The 23,509-nt window shown below is 37.0% G+C and overlaps 1 protein-coding gene across 2 annotated transcripts in view; it reads left to right on the forward strand.

The window, feature by feature from the left end:
- Nucleotides 1-4,120: 4,120 nt before the first annotated feature.
- The window catches only part of FBXW7 (F-box and WD repeat domain containing 7), a 104,106-nt gene continuing 84,717 nt past the window's right edge, over nt 4,121-23,509 (forward strand). Inside the window, exons 1-2 of one of the 2 annotated variants that reach the window (XM_062492909.1) lie at nt 4,121-4,606; nt 18,203-18,268. In XM_062492909.1, the coding sequence (XP_062348893.1) occupies nt 4,121-4,606; nt 18,203-18,211 (495 nt within the window). In that variant the 3' untranslated portion in view covers nt 18,212-18,268. Of the gene's footprint in view, nt 4,607-18,202; nt 18,269-23,509 lie in introns of those variants that run through there. The other variant, XM_062492906.1, reaches the window with a different exon arrangement.

The raw sequence follows: 23,509 nt of genomic DNA on the forward strand, positions 1-23,509 counted from the left end.
TCTCAGTTCAGTATTGCACAGTTAAATAACACAACCAAAAGTGTAGATATGTTACAGTGTTAAGATTTAGTGAAATACCTGCAGAAGTTTTTCTATTAGTTCATTTGTTTTTGTCCACTGAATCTGTAATCTCAAAAGATTTGTTCTGTGGGCATCCACTGGCCATAAACCATGTTGTGTCTGTAGCAATAATGTCTTATCACTAAATGCTATCGTGTTACTTAGGTTAGTATCCAAGTCAGTCTAATACATTAAGTTCCAAGTTAATTATTTTTAAAACCTTTTCACAATCTATTTTGTTAAAAAACAAAACCCCACCACTCCCCAACCTCCACCTCTCTACATCCACCTGATTCCCTTTTTTCTTTACAGTTTCAAGTGATAAGAATGGAAAAATGAAAACAGGCAGTACTGACAGAAATTTTATTTTTCCATAGTTACATGGGTTCATAACTTAAAAATATTTAACGACTTTTAAAATCTGTTTTAGCAGGACAGAGATATTTAGCAGTAAAGCAGGAAGTGAAGTGGTCATCCTTGCAGTACAGAATGCAACCTGTTGTCACAGATAACCTTGGCAGTTTTCCCTTTAACCTTCTAGTATTGTTTAGTATTTCTTGTTTTGAGCAACTGTTGTTCATATTAATTTTTATAATCTAGCTTCTGTGAAAATGTAATGGATAAAGCTGAAGAATTACACTTAAGTAACTTTTAATATTCAGTAGAGCTGGGCGCTGCATGTGGTCTTCAAAAGATGTGTGGGATGCCTTCACCAGCTCTGAGTTTGCTGTTGGATCAGTCTGGAGACTTCCATTTTTCTTAGGGGTTTCTTGCATTTTGTTTTCCCATACAATGCCAAGTGTTAAGAAACTTACCTGGGAATTGCCAAGTTAGATTCATTGACCAAGTTTAATGAATTTTGCATGTTTATGCAAAGTCTTGCCACTTGGTTGGCTATGTTTTGGTGTCTGTCTCAAAAAAACCCTTTGTGGTCTGAGACAGGTAGGAAAAACTAGCTTTCCTCAGTATTTCTTCTGGTTTTTAGTTGATGTGAGTAATTTTGGTCTCTGACTGTGTAAGTCAAAGAGACATTATTAGCTGAAAACACATAACTTCAGTTTTCCGGAAGTTGATTTGTAAGTACACTTCTTCTGGCAAAATATTAATCCTTTCTTATTTCTTGTCTACCTTATATATGGAAAATTTTATATCTCGTGTATTAGTTGACAATAGTTAATTCTGAAAGCACTTACATGACAGAAGGCTTTAATGTTTCAAATCTCTCAGATAATGTACATCCATCTGTATTTAGCAAATGCATCACCTCTGCATACTGATGATTTCAGATGTAACACTGTTTGCAATTAAATTTTGATAATGTGTTTTACAGGCTTCTTGAAAAAAAGTTGAATTTATTCATGCAAGTGCAGAGTAAAATGGAAACCACTAATAACTAAAGCTAATTTCATGAACTGATGGTCACTCAAAAATGTAGGAATAATTAATAACATATGCTAGTACTTGTGGACACTTTTAATTGGCTGGAATTTCATTTGAGTATAATAACAGTAACAACAGTGATATTTTTGTCACTTAAACATTTATTGTATTCTTGCATTTGATTACTTTAACGTTTCAAAGCTGACCATTTATGTCTGTTGCTTACAGATACAAATTGGAAGTATGTATTAAATGAAACAATTGAAACAAATGCAGCATTTGCAGTTTTATCAAGTATAAATGAAAGCAGTATTGCTGCTGATACTGAAAAAAAATACATTTAAACTTTTAAGCTATACCCATGGCTACTTACATAAACATTTGTAGTGGAAATTGAAATTTCCAGATTAAGAAGATGTAAACCTCTTGTTCAGCTGGTTTTTTTTAATTTTTTCATTAAACTATCAATTTTTACATTATTTAGTGCTTCAAATTTCCATGTTGAGAAAATAAGGTGTAGTATTATTTCATTCATAATGCCCAAACTATGTAGCAAGCCTGATACATAAGTTGTATTACCATCAGATGATTGATGCAATTTGACTTTTGATGAAATGTTGTTATTAAACATCACTCCCACATGCTAAGGTTTCTGAGCTTTGGGGAAAGATGAAAACATTTCTCTTAGAGAGCACTCTCTATGTCATCTTTCTTAAGTGCTAGTTACTGTACACAGAAAAATAAACACATTTGCTCTTGCTACCACTTGAATATAAAAACATAGACCTTAGCTTCTGGTTTGGGTCACGTGCACCCAAAGCTTCTTTTTCCATTGAAAAATCGTGAGTCAGCTCAGTGTCTGTTTCCTTCCATTGAATGTGTGGCACTTAATTGTGTTTCAGTGTTACCTTCTCTTTCACTGATTGGAACTTAATGGATACTTTCTTTGAACACCTATTTTTGTGACTGATCTTACAAGGTTTTAGTTGGAGCAATCATCACCTGGGTAGATACATGAAAACTTGAGAACCCTGTCTTTTGGATGTAAGTAGTGTTTCCCAGAGGAAGAAAGGTGCAGAGAAGTGCAGAATCCCAGCTATGAATCCGCCTCAGAGAAAGAGTGGGAAAACACCTGTAAGTGTGTATCTGTACCTTTTATGGTACAACACACTGAAAATTACAATAGAGCTCTGGTTTCTGGTACTTTGTTCCCTACTAACCAATAAGGTGAATGTTTTTGCAAGTGTCATGGAGTAAAGTTGGTGTTTATCTGTTCCCTGTCCATCATACAAGGCCCTAGGTTTTTTGTTAAAAAGAAAGAAAAAATTAAACTCTAAGAGATAGGTGACTTAAGAAAAGGGAGGGGGTGAGGGTGGTGGTGGTGGAGGTTCAGAGATTATCATCCTGTGCTGAAGTACTCATGGAAACATCCTACTCCAAGGGGAGTCAGAACTTGTGCTCCCATCTGGTATTTGTGTTGTGCTTTCTGAAGCTCTCTCACAGTGTGGCCTGCTGAGTGGGTGGGTAGGGCTCTGGGCTCCTGAGTACAGTGACTATACACAATGACAAAGCTAATTTCTCTCTGTACACATTTTCATGTACTGCTTTGATGGCCTTTGGATCTGACTACTTGTTAAGTTGTGTCTGGCTTCATCTACTCAACACATTGCTTGAATCTAGGAAAACCAGAGTCTGGATGTGCCAGCCTCAAAGACTATATAGCTGGAAATCTGTTACCAGATTTAATAATTAATTAGTTGGTGTTATAGTCCCCCGTTCTTATATATTGCTTGGAGACACATGGGTAACTGAATGCATGAATAATTAGGAAATTGTATTAGTGTTTTTCAGTTTCTATTAAAATACACCTAATTTTGGCCTTTTCTAATATCTCAGAGACTCATTTAGCAGTTACTGTAGCTTCTTAGACTTTGGGTAACTTTACTACTAAAAATCTTTTTTTTTTCCAGGTGAGGTATGTGCCATTTCTGGGGCCACACAGGTTGCCTAGTGATGTCTTCTTTTGACCGCTGGGTATCTCTCTGGCCAGCTGAAGACTTGGCAGTGATAAGGCTGTATTCTTTAATGGACGTTCTCTTCTTTAGTAATCTAAAAGGAAATTAGAATAACAAGAAATGAGACTTTCAATTATATCTGAAAATATGCTGCTCTAAATGCATAATAAGACCGAAAACAGTTTGTTTCTTGAATAATATGCAAAGTCCGTAATCAAATGAGAGGGAAAATAAATGCCATTTGAAATGATCTGTGTACAATTTTTTGCAAGTAGTATTGCATACTTGTATCTTCTGCTAACGTGAATGTTAATGGCTCTTGTGGATTCTCTAGAAGGGCAACTAGTTCTTCTGAATTTTGCAGAATCTGGTGCTTAAAGAGACTATGATCAGACTGACAGAACAAGTCATTCTCTTGCTAGAAAGTTGCCTGTAGTGTTTTTTTGGGATTTTTTTCTAGTTGTGTGTCAAGTTTCCTTGTTTCCTGTTAAGTTTTTATTTGCAGGGAATAATACCATGAAATAGGTTTTTGCTGCTTTATGTAATAAAAAAATAAGCAATTTTTGTAATTTTCTGCTTTTTCTTTATCTCCTTAGAATGTGAAAGCATTTGCATCTTCAGATAGCCTAGCCAAGGTCCAAGAAGTAGCAAGCTGGCTTTTGGAAATGAATCAGGAACTGCTCTCTGTGGGCAGCAAGAGGCGACGTACTGGTGGATCTCTTCGAGGTAATGCTTCCTCAGGCCAAGTAGATGAGGAGCAGATGAATCGGGTCATAGAAGTGGAGGAGCAGCAGCAAAGACGACAAGAGGAGCAACACTTTGGGAGGAACAGGGAGATAGGAGGAGAAGATCCTGGATCTGATGACAGGCATGAGTCTCAGCAGGAGCAGTTAGAAGAAAATAATAACAGACTTATTACAGTGGATGAAGATTCCACTTGTAACCAAGAGGAAGATGATGATGAACGTGCTGGTGATCAAGAGGAAGAGGTGGAAGAGGAGGAGGAAATGGACCAGGACAGTGATGATTTTGATCAGTCTGATGACAGCAGTAGAGAAGATGAACATTGTAACTGTAATAGTGTCACAAATTCCAACAGCCTCATGGACTTGCCCATTCACCAGTCATCGCCATTCTACATGAAGACAAAGGTGAGAAGCTGCATTTTTTTGTGCTCTTAATCCATATTAACTTTGGATTTTGGAAAAAAATTTACACATTTAGCATAAACTAAAATGTTGCCATGAAGTAAACATTCTGTTTCCCAAAGAGCTTACAGTGAAGAATTTATGTAGTACTCAAAAGCTATGCTGTTTTATCTGTTAATAATAAAAATATTTGCATGCATTTGACATGAGCAAATACCCCTATATATTTTAAGGAATAGCATTCTGATGACTGTGGCCAAAATAGCAAGATGTTTCTTTATAAATATTTTTACATAAGACCCTCCTGGTGTTATTTATGCTATTTTCCTTCTCCAAGTGGGCTAGAAGGGAAGGTAAGATGTGTTGTTTTCTCAAACAAGCTCTGGTTCATTTAGATGAAAACATTGTGATGAAAAAGTAGGGTGGAATATTACAGAAACATGAAGTCCCTCCTGCTGGCCTGCTGAGTTTCTTGACAAAATACAGATTTAAAAAAGTGATAGCCAGTCATTCAGTTAGGAAGTCATTACATAATGTCTTACAGTACCTTGTTTGTGAGGACCATGAACCTAGTTGTTGAAAAGTTCAGATTTGCAGCAAGAATCTGGAAAGTAATCTTCATACTTTTATTTCTGCTTTTATTACCTAACATTTTAGATTAAAAAGAAATTATTGGCTGCATTTGTAGTTAACTTTATTTTCCAAGTTCTTTGGGAAGAAGGAATTCCGTTAACTCATAGGAGCAACAAAATAAAAAAGAAGTGAAATTGGCTAGTAAGAAAGAGGAGTGGGCCAGTGTTCTTATGGAGGAATGTTCTTCCTAAGTGTATGGACAAATTACTTTCTCTTACTCATTATTTGTTAATAGAACAGCTAGCCTCCTCTCACCTTTCAAAAAACAAAACCTCCTCAAACTTTAAATTTTGCTTTTGAAAAATACATCCTGATTTAAAAAATAAAACAAAGCCACAAAAAAGTCAGTTAGCATAAGTTAACAGGTTGAGTATGATCATAAATGTAAAGAGGTAGATAATCAGTCTTGACCGTGCACCGGAACAGGTAAATAGGGTGAGCATTTGTTTCTGGAATCTACAGTGATGCTTTTGTTAATAACAATAGTATGCAATTCACTTCCGTGTTTAAGGTATCTCAGCTAACATCTTTGATTTTTTAAAAGTTGTAATGTTTTCACATGTGGTTTTTTTTTAAAGTTGTAATGTTTTCACATATGTTTTTCTATAATTTTATATTTATAATTCTACTCTTCAAGGTACCAAAGCATATGGTTTCTAATTTGGAGTGTAATACTGTTATGTTTCATATCACTGAATTGGATTTTAGACCTGAAATCCTTGGTTTTATTTCAGCACGTTGGTTTTCCTGGATTTAGTATGTTTTATTGAGTATCATCTAACAACTTGCATCCAGTATGGACAATATTTAATGTAGGAAATTCTTATACTCAAAAATATGTTTCTAAGTCTCTGAATTGGAAACTTGTTGAAGTGCTTTGTAAGTAACTATACTCAGATTATGTACAGACATAGCAGAACATAATTTTCAGTGGTGGCCAGTTTTGAAGGTTTTTATTATTAACTTCAATAATGAATGTAGCTTTTTCTTTATTTTCTTGAGGAGTATTTGATATGAACTGAAAGAAGCTGGTTTAGCCTGAGGGAAGATGTCTGAAAGATCTTTGTACAGATTCAAAATTTCTGTGTGGTCTGATAGTTGCCCTGCATGTTCAGTGCAGGGCTGGCCATTTTTGTCTGTGCTCTGTTCCCAGGCTGTGCTTCATCAAGAATTGTTGGGCAGACAGGTAGCAAACCATATCTGGGAATTTTTTCATGGTGCAGCTCTGTTTTAGGAAGTTTCAACTGTGTACCTGAAGTATCAGCACAGGTTAGAAAGCTGCTTCAGCTAGCACTGCTCAGCAGGATGGTTACACATTAGAACGGACAACATGCAACATTTAATGCTACCAATTCATTAGTAGACCAATATTTAACCAGAGGAACTCATTCTGTTTTAGAAAGTGTTGTGGAAATACATCTGTGAAAGCATGAATTAATTACCAGAGTAAAAATAAGCATGACTAATTAATATGCTGTTTTTAAGAAGAGAAGGGAGTGTTAGCAGACTCATTATCTATATTTACAAGGGATTTCTGCTTCTACCTGTTGAGGATAGAGTCATCCCAGGAGACTTGAACTGGTGGACTTATTTTTAGTTTTTCAGACATGTTCCTCAGTGTTTGTAATTGATTACAATTCTTAAAACTCTGGTTGAATTACCTTGCTGTGTTCTGTACTCTGTGAAACTTGCTTTGTGCCACCATTATAGGCAGTGATGACTGAATGCCCTACTTCATGTTTGTGTGTCAGGTGTAAACGTGGCTCCTCAGAAGCATTCCTAATGCAACACTGTTTGTTCTGCTTGTACATATGGGCATACTTTTGCCACTACCTGTGCTTGTTTTGTATTAATTGAGTTTTTGTGAGGAGGCTAGAAGCCACACATGGAAATTATTCTTCTGAGAGGATCTGCTAAGAGCTTTCTCCATGTCTGATAAAAACCAATCAGTGATTAGTTTTGAGACCTGACAACCTGTTAAACCACCAAGAAAACTGAACATGCCTCTGTGAACATACACGTTAAAAACAAGTCAGGGAAAAAATTCTCTTGCTTTCCAAACTTTGCAGAAAGAAGTTCTTCCCCCTCCCATCCAGTGGCCGGGTGAGGGAGGGGAGGCTGTGGGCCTCAGCCGAGGCTGGGCCAGGCCGTGACTGCTAATATCTTACCAACATTAAACCCTGCCCCACTGCTGGCCTGGGCTGAGCCGGGGTCTGCTACACCCCAGGAGTGGCTACGAGCTCGGCTGGGCCCCCTCTGCTGTGGCTCATGTGGCCTGGGGTACCAGGCTGGGCCTCAGTGGCTGCCAGGCAAGGGGAGGGGAAGCCATCAGCCCCATTACTGGAATTAAATGCAGCAAAAGCCGAAAAACAGCCGTGTGGCCAGAGCAGCCACCTCCGTTCTGGCTTACACCCCTGGAAGATCCTGACCTTCCCCCCAGCGTGGCTGCTGAAGGATTCTCCACTGTAAATAACTCCCGAAGCCAATTGGCAGGGACCACATGACCCTCTGCAGACCTTGGGCAAGATATTAACTCTTTCAGTTTACAGATGAGACCTGCAAATATTGATTCTCTCTCAAGTGAAAGAGAAGTACAAAGTGAAGACATATAGAGAAACAACATGAAGGCATCAAGGTCAGTAAGCAAGGAGTCAGGTCCCAGATGGGAGGAGATGAGAAGATGCCTTGTTCCTGGGCTGAAATTCTCTTGTGAGGTATACTGAAGCTATGATTGTTACATCAGACTCTTTTTTTCCCCTGTAACTCATTGAAAAAAGCATGGGGGGAGAAGCGTTAAAATTGCATGACATGATCAAAGTCATCCATGCTGAGTAAGCAGATGTTGAAGTAGCTGTGAACCCATGAGAAGTTTGAACAAAGAGAGAGAAGAGTGATCAAGACCCTATGCCCCCAGGGAAGAAGAAGACCTCTGTTCCCAGACATGACGATGATCTCAGAGATAGATAAAGAGAACTTTTGCTTCTGAACAGTACATTCTTAAGAGTGTACCCCATTAGCTAAAGAGTGAGTCCTCCAAAACAGTTGTGGGGAAAGCTGTAAGTCAAGGGGAGGAACTTTACCCAGTGATCAGATTTCCATTCTCCTGGGTGGCTGATTCACTGTGAAATTGAAGCCAGGAGAGCTGTTTTCTTGTAGAGAAGTCTCCATAGCATGACAAGAGAGACTCCGTAAGTGAACTGAAGAAAGACTATTCTAGAGGTGATAAACTGAATTGTTTCTGTACGTTGTCAGTGGGAAAGAAAAGAGAGTGTGTGGAGGGAGAAGTGTTCTGAAGGTTTTATTCTGATTCTTATTTTTTTTCTTTTAGTTTTTATTAATGAAGTTTTTCTTTATACCCTTTAAAGTTTGAGCCTGCTTTGCTCTTCTCCTAATCCTGTCTTGCAGTAGAAAGTAAGTATTCTTGGCCAACAGTAAACCCACCATATAAATTGGTGCGGTGGCTGGGAAATCTAAAATTGATGAACCAAAACCATTACGCTACCGAATACCAAGAGATAATTGTGAGACTGAACAAAATAGCAACTGCTACTAGTGTAGATGTTGTACAGTTCATCATAGTTTTTTAATATCTCTGTTCTGTGCCCTTCTACTTTTTCTTCCTTTCCTCATAAACTGCTGAATAAAGTCTTTTCTCTAATCTGACTTTTTTTTTTTTTTTTTTTTTGGTTGACCTGCACAATTCTGTGTGGCTAAGGAAGGAAATGTCATATTTCGCCCATAACACCACAGTGTACCCTGCTTGGGTTTGCTGGCTGTCACCTTAGTAGCAGCAAGCATGCTGTGTTCTACCTGAAAAACATCATCAGAAGCATAAACCCCGTTGTATTTATATTCAAATAATTTTTATATATACTCATGTTTTATATAATGTTTTTATAATAGATATAACAATCTATAAAATATATAAAAATATTTGGCTCATACTACTGCTCTGTGCAAATAACTGATAAATAACTGCTGCTATAATGTTATGAAAATGTTATGGGTAAAGGGCATGGGCACTTGAAATGAGAAGGCCGGTGGTTCAGGAGAGATTTCACTGCATTCACCAACACCACACAGTAGTCTAGAAGGATCCTTGTGGTTACCTTTTATGATTTCCAACATAAAATATTAGGTTGTTCTTTATTGACTTCTGTGCAAGCTAAACCTTATTTTTAGAAAAATGTCACTGAAAACAGGAAACTGTGTAGCAAGGCAAATCTCTCACAAGCCTAGTTTAATACTTTGTGAGTTATCATCAGTGTTTAAACTTCTCCACCTTTACGCTGCCTTCTTCCTGTTGTCTTTTTCCAACTATTACAATTTTGTTGTTTTTGCATGTTGTATTGAAGAGCTGTTTAAGAAATGTGGTTTTTTTCTCTCCATACTTTGTGCAGTCAAGTTCTTCCCTGATAGAACTCTTAAATGTAAATAATAAGGACAATGGGAACACTGGGCATATATTTCTATTTTTTGTTCTTGTTATGATACTTCTCTGAGCATTCTGGTGTTGGAACATTCGTCTTGAATTGTGGATGTCTTCATATCTTGATTAACAATCTGGATGAGGGCATCGACTGCACCCTCAGTCAGTTTGCAGGTGACATCACGTTGGTTGGGAGTGTTGATCTGGTGGAAGGTAGGAAGGCTCCACAGAGGGGTCTGGACAGGCTGGATTGATGGGCCAAGGCTAACTGTATGAAGCTTAATAAGGCCAAATGCTGGATCCCGCTCTTGGCTCACATCAGCCACATACAGTGCTACAGGCTTGGGCAGAGTGGCTGAAAAGCTGCCCAGCAGAAAAGGAGTTGGAGCTGCTGCTGGAGAGCAACTGAACATGAGCCAGTGTCCGCCCAGGCGGCCAAGAAGGCCAATGGCATCTTGGTCTGTATCAGCAATAGTGTGGCCAGCAGGACCAGGGCAGTGATCATCCTCCTGTACTCATCACTGGTGAGGCAATACCTCAAAGCCTGTGATCAGTTTTGGGCCCCTCACTACAAGAAGGACATTGAGGTGCTTTAGAGAGTCCAGAGAAGGGTAATGAGGTTGGTGAAGGATCTGGAGCACAAGTCCTGTGAGGAGCAACTGAGGGAGCTGGTATTGTTTAGCCCAGGGAGACTCAGGAGAGACCTTATCACTCTCTACAAATATCTGAAAGGAGGTTGCAGCCAGGTGAGGGTTAGCCTCTTCTCCCAGGTAACAAGGGATAAAACAAGAGGAACTGGTCTGAAGTTGCGTTAGGGAAGATTTAGATTAAGATACACTCCTTCTGGGAAAGGGCCGTCAAACACTGGAACAAGCTCCTCAGGGAGGTGGTTACCATTCTTGGAGGTATTTAGACATGTAGAGGAAGCACTTAGGGGCATGGTTTAGTGTTTGACTTGTAGTAGTGTTAGAATAATGGTTGGACTTGATGACTTTAAGAAACCTTTTCCAACCTAAATGATTCTATGGTATCATAACTGTGATTAAAACCCAGTACCAGCTGTGCCAAGGACAGTTAAAATTTGTTTATGCAATGTATTTACCTATTTACGTATCAAATAACTCCATGCTTTGGGAGTTCATGTTTGGCTGATTTGTGCCAAACGTGCTAATATAATACAAGCCTTTATCAGAGAACTTTCTGTTCTGTAAGGTTGGCCTGTGTCCTTTGTACCTAAAGAACTGATGCTCAGTTGTATTAAAGTGACCAGGGTTTTCTCACATGTCAGACAGATCCTTTACTGTTTCTTAATTTTTACTCCAGTTGATCTGTGTCTTGTCAAATGTTGTCATATCTGTTCTAAAAATACTAAATAGCACAAGAGGGCTAAGTAAATATATATAGCAGTCTGACAAAAACATGACTTTGATGCTGATTCTTTACTGTTTGCATTGTATTTGTGGCATCCATTTCCAGTGCTCTGTGATGACTTTGTATTAATTGAATTCTGTTGGGTAAAAATTAACTACAACATAAGCAAATACTCTTACATCCCTTATTTCAACTGCACTTAAATGCTTTTATCCCTCTATATGTGGGATTCTGCTGCAATGCAAGGCCAAGAATATATTACTGGCAGTTTCCATCACTGTGAAACAGCTCTGTAAATTATCATTCTTGCTTACTGGAGATTTAAATTGTTTGTCTACCTGTGCTCATACTCTTGAAATTGTAGTACTAGCAGATATATCATGCCAGCAGTATTTTATGTTTATCAAAATTGGTGTTTATGTCAGAGGTGATACCAGCATGATTTTGTGGATGAAAATGTCATCAATGCTATAATCCTATTTTATGTCAACCAGTGCCTTCTTTTCTCTTGCACTGACACCTGGGTTTCACCATAGGGTTATCTTGGTTGTACTCTGTTTATTTTTCCAAGTTTTTTTCCTGTAAATAATTAGGTTTACTTGGTATTTCTGAAATATTTTGATTGTTCTAATTTGTAAAAATATTTTGATACAATCTTTAACTTATTCCTGTTTTGTTGTCTTTGCATAACCGTTTCTGCAACTCCCAGTTTCATAGTTTATAAATAGTAATGACTTCAGTATACATTAATATTTTGTTTTTTATTGGTGATTTTGGTTCCCATTAAGATACGTTATTTTTCTGGAACTGCTAAAAGCTTTTCATATTTAGAGGAGCATTGGCTTCTTTATTTTATTAGAAATTGTTTCTAAACAGCTACAGTAATTTACAGGTTCATTCATCTCTGGTATAGGTTTGATGGGGAATTGATTTTGTGGGGAAAAAATTAATGGTGACTTGTTTGCAAGCTCCTACAAATTTAATTTTGTTCAATTAGTTTATATTTATATAAAAATTAAATATTGCATAATACTTTTAATATTCAATGTCTTTTATGTTGAAGCCACCTCAGTTAGGAAATATCCACTTTAAAAAAAAAATTAAACAGATGAATTCATGAAAAGCATTAGCTGCATTATTTCCAGCAAATATTGTCACAGATTTCTATGGTGTAAGCAAAATAGCTACTTGATATCAGACTAACAGGAATGAAATGTATTATGTAAGGACCTGAATTTTAAAATCCAAGTGAACAGGTGGAGCAATAAGATTGTTAGCTGGTACGTAGCCATTTTTCTTGCTTGGGGTTTCAGAAAACACTTTCGTCTGCTCTACTTGTCTGGAGGATTTTCTGAAGGAGTGTTTGAGCCCATTATGTGAGATGCTTTATCCATCTGGACAACAGGCACTGTTGTTCATAACAAGAATCTTTGCAACAACCCTCACTTACTTAAACATTTATTTCCTTTTCTTATATTGAGGTTGTCATAAAATTTAGCAAATTAGGTTTTATGAATGTGAAATGTTACTTCTGTGTTAACTATTTGGATTGTGATGGTGACTTCTCATGACAGGTCAGGCATTCTTGTGTGCAGAACCCTCCAATAACTTCACTAATTAGTCTTCTCTTCAGATGCATGTTTGCTTGTTGCAGAATTATGGGTTGTGGTTGGTTGGTTAGCAGAGCTTTCAAGGAAACAGATCAGCTAAAATGAAGATGAAAAATTATTGTGTAGTTGCATCAACAACCACACAAAACACTTTGATACCCTTTCAGAAGTTGTCATATTTTAGCATTTGCTTCTTTGCTTCATTACTAAAGGTAATAAGACTTTTTTAATAGATACATTTAATACATGACATGTATTACAAAACAACAGTGGTAAAGGCTGAGAAGCAGTTTAATTTTTGTGTAAAACCAGTGTACTCTGATTGCAGCATCCTCTACCATACTTTATACCATACTATCCATTTGGATATTACATAATACTTTTGTACTTGTGTAAGTGACAAGAGAGTGTGTGTAAGTAATGGTGCTGTCCAGGAGTGCCTCTTCTTGATTGTTTATTCACATAGTAGAGTAGAGGGAGGGAAGATACAAGAAATAAACTGGATTGACTTGGGTGGAGCTGGAAGAGGATGTACCACAGGAAAACTTGTCCTTTGGATCTTAAATACCCATCTCTTCAATTCTGAGACAAATCTAAAGCCCTGCTTGCATACAGAGCTTTCTGCTCTTAAATGGTGCAGGTTGCAACAGTTTTTTGCTGCAGGGTGCCTGGTCTAAGCTTGTGTGTACAGCCCCAGAGATAAGAAGGTGTCCTGCTTTAGGGGAAATTTGGGAGGAAAACTCTGAATGGGGCCCCTCTGGGGAGCAGAGTCAAGCAGGCCCTCCCCTAACTGGTTCAGGAAAATATTTCCTTGGAGAGAAGTGAGAAAAAAAAATTATTTAACAGGGAAAGCACTCCCCAGCACAAAAATGAACAATACTAAACAAAAAACCTCTCGCCACTCTGAATAGATGACAAATTCAGAAGAGTCCCTTTCGTGGGTTGCAGCCCAGCTCACTCAGTCTGTTCCCAGTCCCTCCAGTGCTGGGAAATGCCACAGCCCAGGCCAGGCCCGGTGGGACACAGGTGCGAGCTCCCAGTGCTTCTCTGGGTTTGCAGTCCAGAGCAGGTTCAAACAATTCCAAGAAAAAGGAAAAAAAAAATGCAGGGAACTTCTCTGTCTCAGCTAGTCAAAAACTAACTAAAAACAAAGAACAGCTTTCTCCTGTTGTCCACTGCAGACAACACAGTGTGAAGGATGTGGGGAAATGAGTGCAGTCTCTGACAACAAATTCTGCACCTCTTCTCTCCCCCTTCACTCATGAATCCAGTCTCCAAGTTGCAGAACATAACATCCAGCACAAACAGAACAGATGACTGGGGATACAAGCATCATAAAGTCACTCCAGTACATAAGGTTTTATTTTTTCCGGGAGTTTTGGCTTTATGTAGAAAGGCAGCATTAATTTTTTAAACTGAGGAAATGTAAGATTGCACTGAGCATTTTGTGCAAATGTAAAGTGGGAATGACTCCTGTGTGAAAGGCTACAGTTATTGTCAGAATTATTGATGTACTAAAAGCAGGATAGGTGAATAAAGGGGACTCAGAGATGATTACAGAAATGCTGATCCTTGGGAGCAGATTAATTTTTGTTTGTACAGGCAGTACATGGAATTAAGCAAAAGTTGCAGTGTTTGTAGGTGGAGGGTGGTTTGTGTTTGTTAATAATTTTTCTCCTTCTCTGAGCAGCAGAGGGGGCTGCTAGTGCTTTGCTGCAGCCCTATGCAGACTTGCTTGGTCTTCCTTTGCAAAGGTTTTCCTTGCTTCTGTAGCTAAAAGCCTAAAGCATGATTTTTAGGTGTAGGGAATAAATGTAACTGGAACAGAAGGACTCAGTATTTTTTATTTCCCAGGAAATATGCTTCCAGTATAGGAAATGATGTAGGAATATTTCCTTTAAAAGAACAAGTATTAAACTTATTTTCAGATGGCCTGTGTGATGAGAATGCGATGTTTAGTTCTCTGCTCTGAGTACACAGGAGAAAGAGAAAAAACTTCATACTACAGAAAGATTATTATCTTTTTTTTTTTTTTGCAAGGATCACATGCAAAAAGGTATGTAGATTCTTCATGCCTTTCAGTTAATGTTTTATGGTATTAAAGTAAGTAATAATTTGCCTAAAACTGTCGCAAAGGCTACCTTCACATAAAAATTGCTCTGATTGTTGAAAAAAGGCAACAGAAAAAGCATTGGCAGTTCTTTTTTTTTTTTTTCTTGCTTCTTCCTATGATTCTATTTTTTAATTGAGGGGGATCTTGTCAAACATACAAAAGCTTTAACGGCAGGCGTTTAGATATTTGGGGAAAATTCTTCAATGGTGCCCAGTGACAGGATAAGGGGCAATGAGCATAAACAAAAAGATAGGAAGTTACATCTGAAAAGTAGGAAGAACTTTCCTTTGAGGGTCAGAGCACTGGAGCAGGCTGTCCAGAGAGCCTGTGGAGTCTTCTTCTATGGAAGTACTCAAAACATGCCTGGACATGATCCTGTGCAATCTGCTCCAGGTGAATCTTCTTTACCAGAGAATCAGACTGGATGATCTCCAGAGGTCCCTTCCAATGATTCTATGATTCCTAACTGCCAGTTGGAATTCCTTTTGCATTGCAATGACAGTTTAGTTATTTTCAAGCAAGTTTTGATGCTTAATTTTTTTTTCTTTTTCTGATACAAAGCCTTATTTTTTGTATGGGTGGTAATAATTTTAAAAATATTCATACTTGGAAATTAATATAAATCAACACTTCCTATCTTTGACTTCTTTCTCATTTATAAATTCCACAACTTAGTGCTAATCATTCCAAGCATTCAGGATCATTTGAAAAGGTTGCACAACTGTCATTAGATGTAGTTTGTTAAATATTAATGCATCCATGGAAGGAATGAAGATTCTTTGTTTCTCTGTAGATAGCAAGTTACTTCTCCAACTTTACTAACCTGCAGCATGCTTTTCTACAAATACCAGTGTTTTGTTTGAAAAGTACTTTTTACTTCCTGTGCTTTTACTTGACTGTGTTAATTTATTCTTTAATTTCCTTCTCAAGGCTTATAGAGGTTTATGTATACTTTTGCATTTTCTAAGTAAATTTTCCTATGCCTTCACTTGTACATAAAATTAATGTGTTACATAATTGCTGCTCTGCTAATTTTTCCTACTCTGTAAGTGGATCTTGAAGTCTGCTTATTGATATGTGGGCTATGTTTGTAGTAAAGTCGTTATTTCTAACGGAGTTTGTGGTTTCTCTAACAACTCTGATATCTAGTCGAGCTTTGTCATGCAAGGTTGTTGAAATACTTAATAATGATATTTGACTATTATGTTAAAGTGTCCAAGTCAAATTAAAGGAATTTATAATAAAAAGGAATTTTTTCCTTTATGTGGGGTGTCTTACCATTTATCAGTATGACTTTTTCAAATATTATAACAAAGACCATTTTAATATATAATTTGTGGAGTAGGTGATTCTGTTTAAAGAGTAAAATCGAGTATCTTTGTGCCTGCAAAGGAAAAAAGTTTAAGATAAAACATTGATTCTGACTGTGGGTCATAGTTAGGACTACTAAATTCTATTTAATAAGTAGATATAAACTGATTTTCCCCTTCACTGCAGATCGTTGCAGGGTTTTTGGTGGTTTTAAAATTTTTTCTTTTGTTTGGGTTTTTTGTTTTTTTTTTAAATGTGGAAAGAGGTACTGCTGATTTAGTTTCTCATTATGGAGATTGCTTACTAGACTGAAGTCTTTGCTGAGCAAGACACAAGAAATTTTCTACTTCTATGCCAGTAATTGAGGTCAGTCTTTAAACTCCAGGCAAGGGATTTACCTCAACTAGCCACACTGGAAAATAAGTGTACAGAGCTTTGGATTGTGCCAGTTTTCTCTGTAGAGGCATCTGACAACATACAAATGCCATTTCTTTGTAGTGAAGCCTACATCAGGGCATACACCTTCCACTTCCTGGTGGGTTTTACCAGACATGTCTAGTATGTTCTCCTGTAGCTATGTTGATTGGTTGTTTAGTTTCCTAAAGCAGTAAAGTTGCCAGCTGCCTTGGGCAAGGGGGTGCAGAAACAGGGTAAATACTTGAATTGTCCTTTGGTTGCTTGGCATAGGCATTGCTCCCTAAAGGTAAATATTGAGGAGGTACTTGCATATGTTACTCAAACTTCCAAATCACTTTATTTTATGTAGAATAAATTAAATTGATGCATTCAGGATAACTACCTGAATCAGCATCTTGTTGTCCCGCACTTTTTCATAGACTTGGAAATTAATGTCAGTTCAGTGCCCCTGTGGTCTTTGCTCTGCATTTTTGTCATCAAAATGAAAATGAGATTTTTTTTTCCAAAAGAATGAAAGAAAAAGTGTGCAGTAGTACTATTTCAACTAACCAATTATATGACAACAGTCTTATGAAGTAGAAATCATTCAAATGTGCTTCAGAATCCTTTTAGTATACTCACTCTGCTGGGATATGTGACTTGTCTAACAAATACAGTTGAGAGCTCTGCCCCACTTAAATATGCCATTTGTTCCTTTTGCTGTTTTTGACAATGTGGCACATGCTATTGCCTGATGTGATCGTTAGCCCAAATATTTCCAGTCTGTAGTGATACAGCTGTGTTTTCTTGAGCATTTATCAGTAGATGCTGTTGCTCTGTTTTCTGTTGCTCTGTTGTCTGTTTTAAGCTGCCTCTCCTTTTGAAGTTGGTATTACAAGTTATAAAACAATGCAAATGATGAATTGAAGTGTGGAGAAAGTACAACTTTTGCTGATAAGTTAGTTTTTGGTTTTGTTGACACATCCTTTCCCATATGATTGTTGAAGATTCCTTTGGCTATGATTTGAAGTATATGTTTAAAAAATGCAAGCTACAATTAGTAAGCTTGCATTTGCTGATGTTTATACTTATAAAATCATGGGGACTGAAATGAGCTTAGGGAGCTGGAGGACTAGAAATTTATCTGAAGACCAAAACTAAGTTTAACGTTTGCTGCACAGCTAGCATTTTTTCCAGATATGTTTCTCATACCAAGCTATTTTGCAGATTACAGTATGTCCTTTATTTCTGTAGGAGACTTTTCATTACCTACAGAATGTATGGCCATTCAGGAAATTCTGCACAGTGAAGGAATTTACATACTTTTATATATTATTGATTATAAGGAGAGAAAGTAGACAATATCAATTTCTCTGCTAGTTTAAAGATTTCTGAACAGGAAAAATGCTTAAAAAAATTTCCAAGCTGTTTCAGCAAATGTTTGAACAGACATCATCTAATATCCATCCACAAAGGATGATTTTTGTCACATGAACTATTCTTCTTTGCTAGCGCATGGTGTCTGATCTATGCATACAGCTGTACTTGTGTAGTAATGATATACTGTGCATTTTCTGTAGATTTATTGATGAGCTGTTATGTTTTGTTTATGTAAAAGTTTTACAGTTTGGTTTATTGGTAAAATTTCTATTATAAAAATCCCTGTAGAACCTAGAACAGGTGTTTCTATAAATGTTTCTTTTTGTCACAAGCATGTTCTCCCTTTTTTTCCATAGTGTGGTTAATGAAGATGCTGTCTAAACTTCATGCAAAATCTGTGAAACTTCTGCCCATTCTCTCCTGGCCAAAAAAGTTCAGGAATTCATCAAATTACTATAAAATGTGTTTTATGTTAAAAAAACTTCATGTGCCTTGACTCTGTATGGTACAGCTTTTGATGTAATATTTTATATGGTTAAGTAGTATTGAGGTTTTAAAAGAGAAAATCATGATTTCTTGTGGATAGATAGGTATCTTGATAATAATCAGTGAAATACAAGCAGAAAGCATTGCTGTTGGGCATCTTTTGTCTTATTTCTGCTTTTTACTCTTCTTGCTAGTTTCAAATTTTGTTTCTTTAGTTTGTAACAAGAATTTGGGAAGAGGGAGAGGATCTGAGAAGGACACATTTACTAAGGAAGTGCAGAGATTCTATCCCAAATCAAGGTGGTCCAAATGAACTATTTATTTGTAAAACCTTGCTTTTTAAAATCTTTTTTCCTACTAAAAGGCGGAATTTACTACCTGACCATATATTGCATAATATGAAAAGAGTGAACTGTGAATTGTAGTAATGCTCAGTGTAATTCATTCTTGTAAGAATGGCTATGCTTTTCAGCTGTGTCATGATGTATTACACAGTTACTGCTTATAAAATTTAATACATTTGTTCAACCCCTGGCCCCTCTGTGAAGTGGAAAAATGTACTTATTGCCACCATAGATTGCCAGCAGGGATAAATTCCACCTTATTCATCATCAGAAATCATCACTACTTTCAAGTATTAGCAACATTTCCTGTAAGTGCAAATCTCATTCTTACCTAGTCAGTGTTTCAAAGTGGGCAGGGGACTCTTTATTCTTCTCATTTAAATTATGGAGTGTCCCTTAAGGATGGCAGCTACTGTGATCATTATTGCCCCAAATATATTGAGTACTAAAAAAAAATTAAAAGACAACAAATAAACACTCATTTTGCCAATGTCATAATTCCTTTGGTTGTGATATCTTGGTCAGATTTCCTAAAACACGTAGAAAATAATTGGTTTAATTAAAATGAATATGTAAAAATAAAATAAAGTGACGCAGCTAAATGGAAGAAATCAGACCAAAATCATTCAATATGGATTAGTTCTTGCCAAATGTAATAATGCTGTCCTTTGCCTTTTAAGCTGGACTTCATCCAAAGTGAGGACAGTTTCTGTTGGTACTCAGAGGCACTTATGCTTCTGCACAATTTTTGGCTTTGGTGTAAACTGCTAGTATTCCATGGCCTAGAGCAGATAGGCTGCACACTGTGTGCAGGTATTCCCATGTACTTGTTTTGGAGGATAGACTGTTGACAGACTCTGACTCTTCCCACACTGTACCAATCAGAATTTGATGCTGGTGCACTTCATATCTTTCTTGGCAGGGTTTAGTACCAGAATGCCAGTAAGCTCAAAACTGGATTTAGTCAACCATACCAATCAAGAATGCCAGCCCTTCCACATATTACCTGTTTTTTTCTGTGGTCTGAGCATTCTTTACTTCATATATCTTGAGCTTTATAAATAGTCTCGCACTCCTCTGCAATATTCTGTTACTAGCTGAAAAGGATTGTGTAGCTTAATTTGGTTCTATCAAATGAATGCCATTGTAAAAATCATTTGTTGCATTTGTTAGATTTATGTGTGTTTATGTGTATTTTACAGTGCTGGTAAGAAAAATAGTCTTGCATCAAAAGAGGCCTAGAAAACCATTTTGTTTCAAACATACAAAATATAATACATTGCACTGTTCAGCTTTTTATTTTGGCAGTTGTCAACATAGCTAATTCATAGAGTGTTATTGGGATTTTTTAAAAAATGCTGAATAAACAGTGTCAGGACAGAATTCCACTACAGAAGGAAAAAAATGTTTAAGTGTGTAAGATGGTGGAAATGTTTATAATACCTTTTTTGATATTTTGGGGATTTTTCTTGTTCCCATTTAATATTTGGAAAGAAAGGTCTAACTCTAAACCTCATTTTTTCAGTGTGTTTTGTACATCATTTCGAAACATGTTTTATGTATTTTGGTACTGCTTTGTGCATTTTTGTATGCGTAGCTGTATAAGTAGAGAATTTCTCATTTAAAGTGCTGCATTTTACATGGAAGGGTGATACAGTGGTAAGAAAAGCTAATTTTTGCAGTATGGAAAGTAGTTTTTCAGTTCCTTATCTTACCTTTTCATAAAAGCAGCCTCCTTGCTGAAAAAAAAACACCTGCTTTCCCTTCCCCCAGCTTATCCTCAGCTGGGAATTTGACTTGCATTTTAATCCAGTGTTAAATATTGTATGACTTCCGTTGCAGTTCTTAATTCTTGTCTCAGCTTTATTTAAAGGTGCAAAATCAGCATAAATAAGTGGTCAGCAAATAAATTCCTACAGAGCAACTGTAGAAATTCTTTCTAACAGCTGTTGCAACACTGACTAGACTAAAGAGTTGAACTTGCTTATCCAACAGGTCTTGTTATAGCCAATGAGAACTGGGTAGACATTTCTGGAATATTTATTAAGTGCAAGATGATGCAGCTGGATTTCTGTTGCATACCTGGAATGTTTTTTGAAATAATTACTGGAGAAATGAAGATGCATGCTTTAAAGATAGTTTCAAAAAAAGGGACAATGACAACATGACACTATAGTATTGTAAATACAGTGATAAAGTTGTAGTTGCTTGTAGAGTAAAGCTAGATAATAGAGGCCTCTAGTTTCAAATAGTTATGTAAGGTAGGCATAATTTTTTTTAGATGCTCATAGTTATTATGATAGCATCATTAGTATTGATACTATATAGTCTTGTCAATATGCATTTTACTAGAGTGTCTATGTTGTTTTTATAAACACTTCATGAGACCTTACCAAAAATTACCTTCTGTCAATGCAAATGTGTTCTGTTGTGGTAGTACTGTCATGATTGAGGGCACATCCCATGCCTGTAGCTGCATGTACCTGCAAGTTCCCCTACCTTTCTTTTGAGATGGAATTCCGCACTTGGTGAGATGCCTGGGAAGCTGTCATCTTTTTGGGACTGGTATCACATGCTAATGGATCCATGGACAAAGAGAGGTGATCTAATAAGTCATTCTTGCCTGACCTGACTGCTCTCCACTTCTAAACACTGTTTGTCTCTTCATGCATCTGGCTGCTTTTTGAGCTGTTTACAGTTGCTAATCTGGTGGAAAAAATGACTTAGCAACAACGAAAGTTGAGAATGTTCAGGTTTCTTACTTACTGGTGTTATTGCAGAGCTCACAAGCCTGACAAATTTTACTGCCAGTTTATTGAGGAGTTGGGAAAAACTGGCCAAAGATAGAAGGGGTGAAGTGATAGTTTCCTTTTTGCTTCTAGAGTCTCCATTGGATGTTTTTGTTTCCTTTCAGCTATAAAGAGGATCAGATGTGGGATTGAACAGATCTAGTAGAGATATTATTTTATTGCAGAGTGACATTCAAACTTGCTTGAACTGGTGGCTGCAATTAGATACTGAGAGTAGTGAATCCTTGCCATTGGTTAGTCTGACTTGCTGCTGGGCTCCCCATACGCAAGTATTTAAATCCAGTAGGTCAAATTTGAGTCTCATTTTATGTCTCTGTGCACTCACACGTAAATGCCAGGATGCTTAAACAGTTATGAGCATGCACATAGGCATGAAAAATATGTAGTAGGTATGTTTTTCTGATGATCTCCCCTTTGCTGATATACTTGGTATTTAATCTTCCTGACCTCTACTAGTGGATTTTGGGGAGTGCTGTCTTGTGTAATGTGAAGTCTTTTGCCAGACAGCAGCTTTACCATTGTCCTTATCTATATTTTTTTGAAACTTTATAATTTTTTTTAATATAGGAGTGTTATACAAGTTGTACCATCTTCCATCAGCAGTTACAAAAGGCATAGCTCCTCTTGATCTTCCAGAGCAAAAATTGTAAGGTAGCTCTTTTCTGTTAGACACAGTAATTTATAATGACCATGCCTTGATATGATTTCAGAGCCAGAATTATAACCAGGAATTATCATTTGAGTTAATCCAAGTTAAGAAAATCTGGGTTTTTCTTCACTGTGTTCTTAAGCCTTGTTGTCAAAGAAAACAAGACTTGTGCATTTGAGACTTCCATGTGTCATTGTCTGTCATCTTTTCCAGATCTTATGCATCTCTTGGCTAATTTTCACGTGATTTGGCAAAAAGAGAGATTAACATTACACAAGTTTGCAAGATAAATAGAGGGTAGCTATGTAGGAAAGGGGAGAGACTGCTGAGAGGAAGTCTGCAAGGTGGCCATCACCTGTTTAGGCATCTTTGAATCCTTGTGGAATTGGGTTTTGCTGTGATCATGTATACAGGTTCAGTCAACATTTATTCCTTCCTTTACAGTATAAAGCCATTTAGCAGTCAGCACTCAGAGTAGCACATAAGCCTGAAATAAAGGTTTGCTATGCCTGGACTGCTCAGAGTGATGCTTTCATCACGTCCCCTGACACTGTGGTACCATAAGGCCCTAGAGAAGCTATAGTGTAATTCAAGTGCAATTTCAACTTGTAGATTAATCTAACCTGGAGCCAGACTTTGTTCTTTCTGTTGCTTGTGTTACAACAGGTCTACACTTGAGGTTTTCTCATGGACAATGGAGAAAGCCATCAGTTTGCATGTTTTACTAATTTTTTTGTCCCTTTTGCATGCTAATAAAGTGTACATTTTTGAGAACATTTTGATCTCAAAAGATCAAAATTATCCTCCCCATTGGTCTCCATCATAGCCTCTTCAGAAGTCTTTATTATGTTTTCTTATATGTGCAGATTTTTGTACTGGATAAATTTGGATATAACAGTCATTTTAGAGCAGTAGGGTTTTTTTTTTTCTATCTAGCACCAGTAATACAGTTGCAGTTAACTTCTGTTCAGCAGTGCCTTTTATCTATACAATTTATTTGTTAACCTGCACAAAGCAGGCTAATATGCAATCTGTCATTTGAAAACTACTTGTATATTGGTATTAGAAATCCCTCACATAAATAAACTTGGGACCAAAGTCGCTGGATAAGTTGTTAATAGTGTCGTATAGGCTGCCTTGCTTTGCTGACATAGTGGTTCTTGGTCTTTCTAGACATGGGCAGCAACCAGCATGAATAGCAAATGAATAATTAGCCTTATGTGTAATGTAAATTATAGTGCATTCTCTAAGCTACAGCTATGAAGAGCCTACTACAGATTCTTTAGGAAATAAATTATCAAATATATTCAGAAGGTGATTATGCTACTATGATTAATTTGAGGTGACTTCAAATGTTGCAGTTCTCTGCTTTAT

This window comes from Cinclus cinclus, chromosome 5 (assembly GCF_963662255.1).
Source record: "Cinclus cinclus chromosome 5, bCinCin1.1, whole genome shotgun sequence".
NCBI classification, from domain to species: Eukaryota; Metazoa; Chordata; class Aves; order Passeriformes; family Cinclidae; genus Cinclus; species Cinclus cinclus.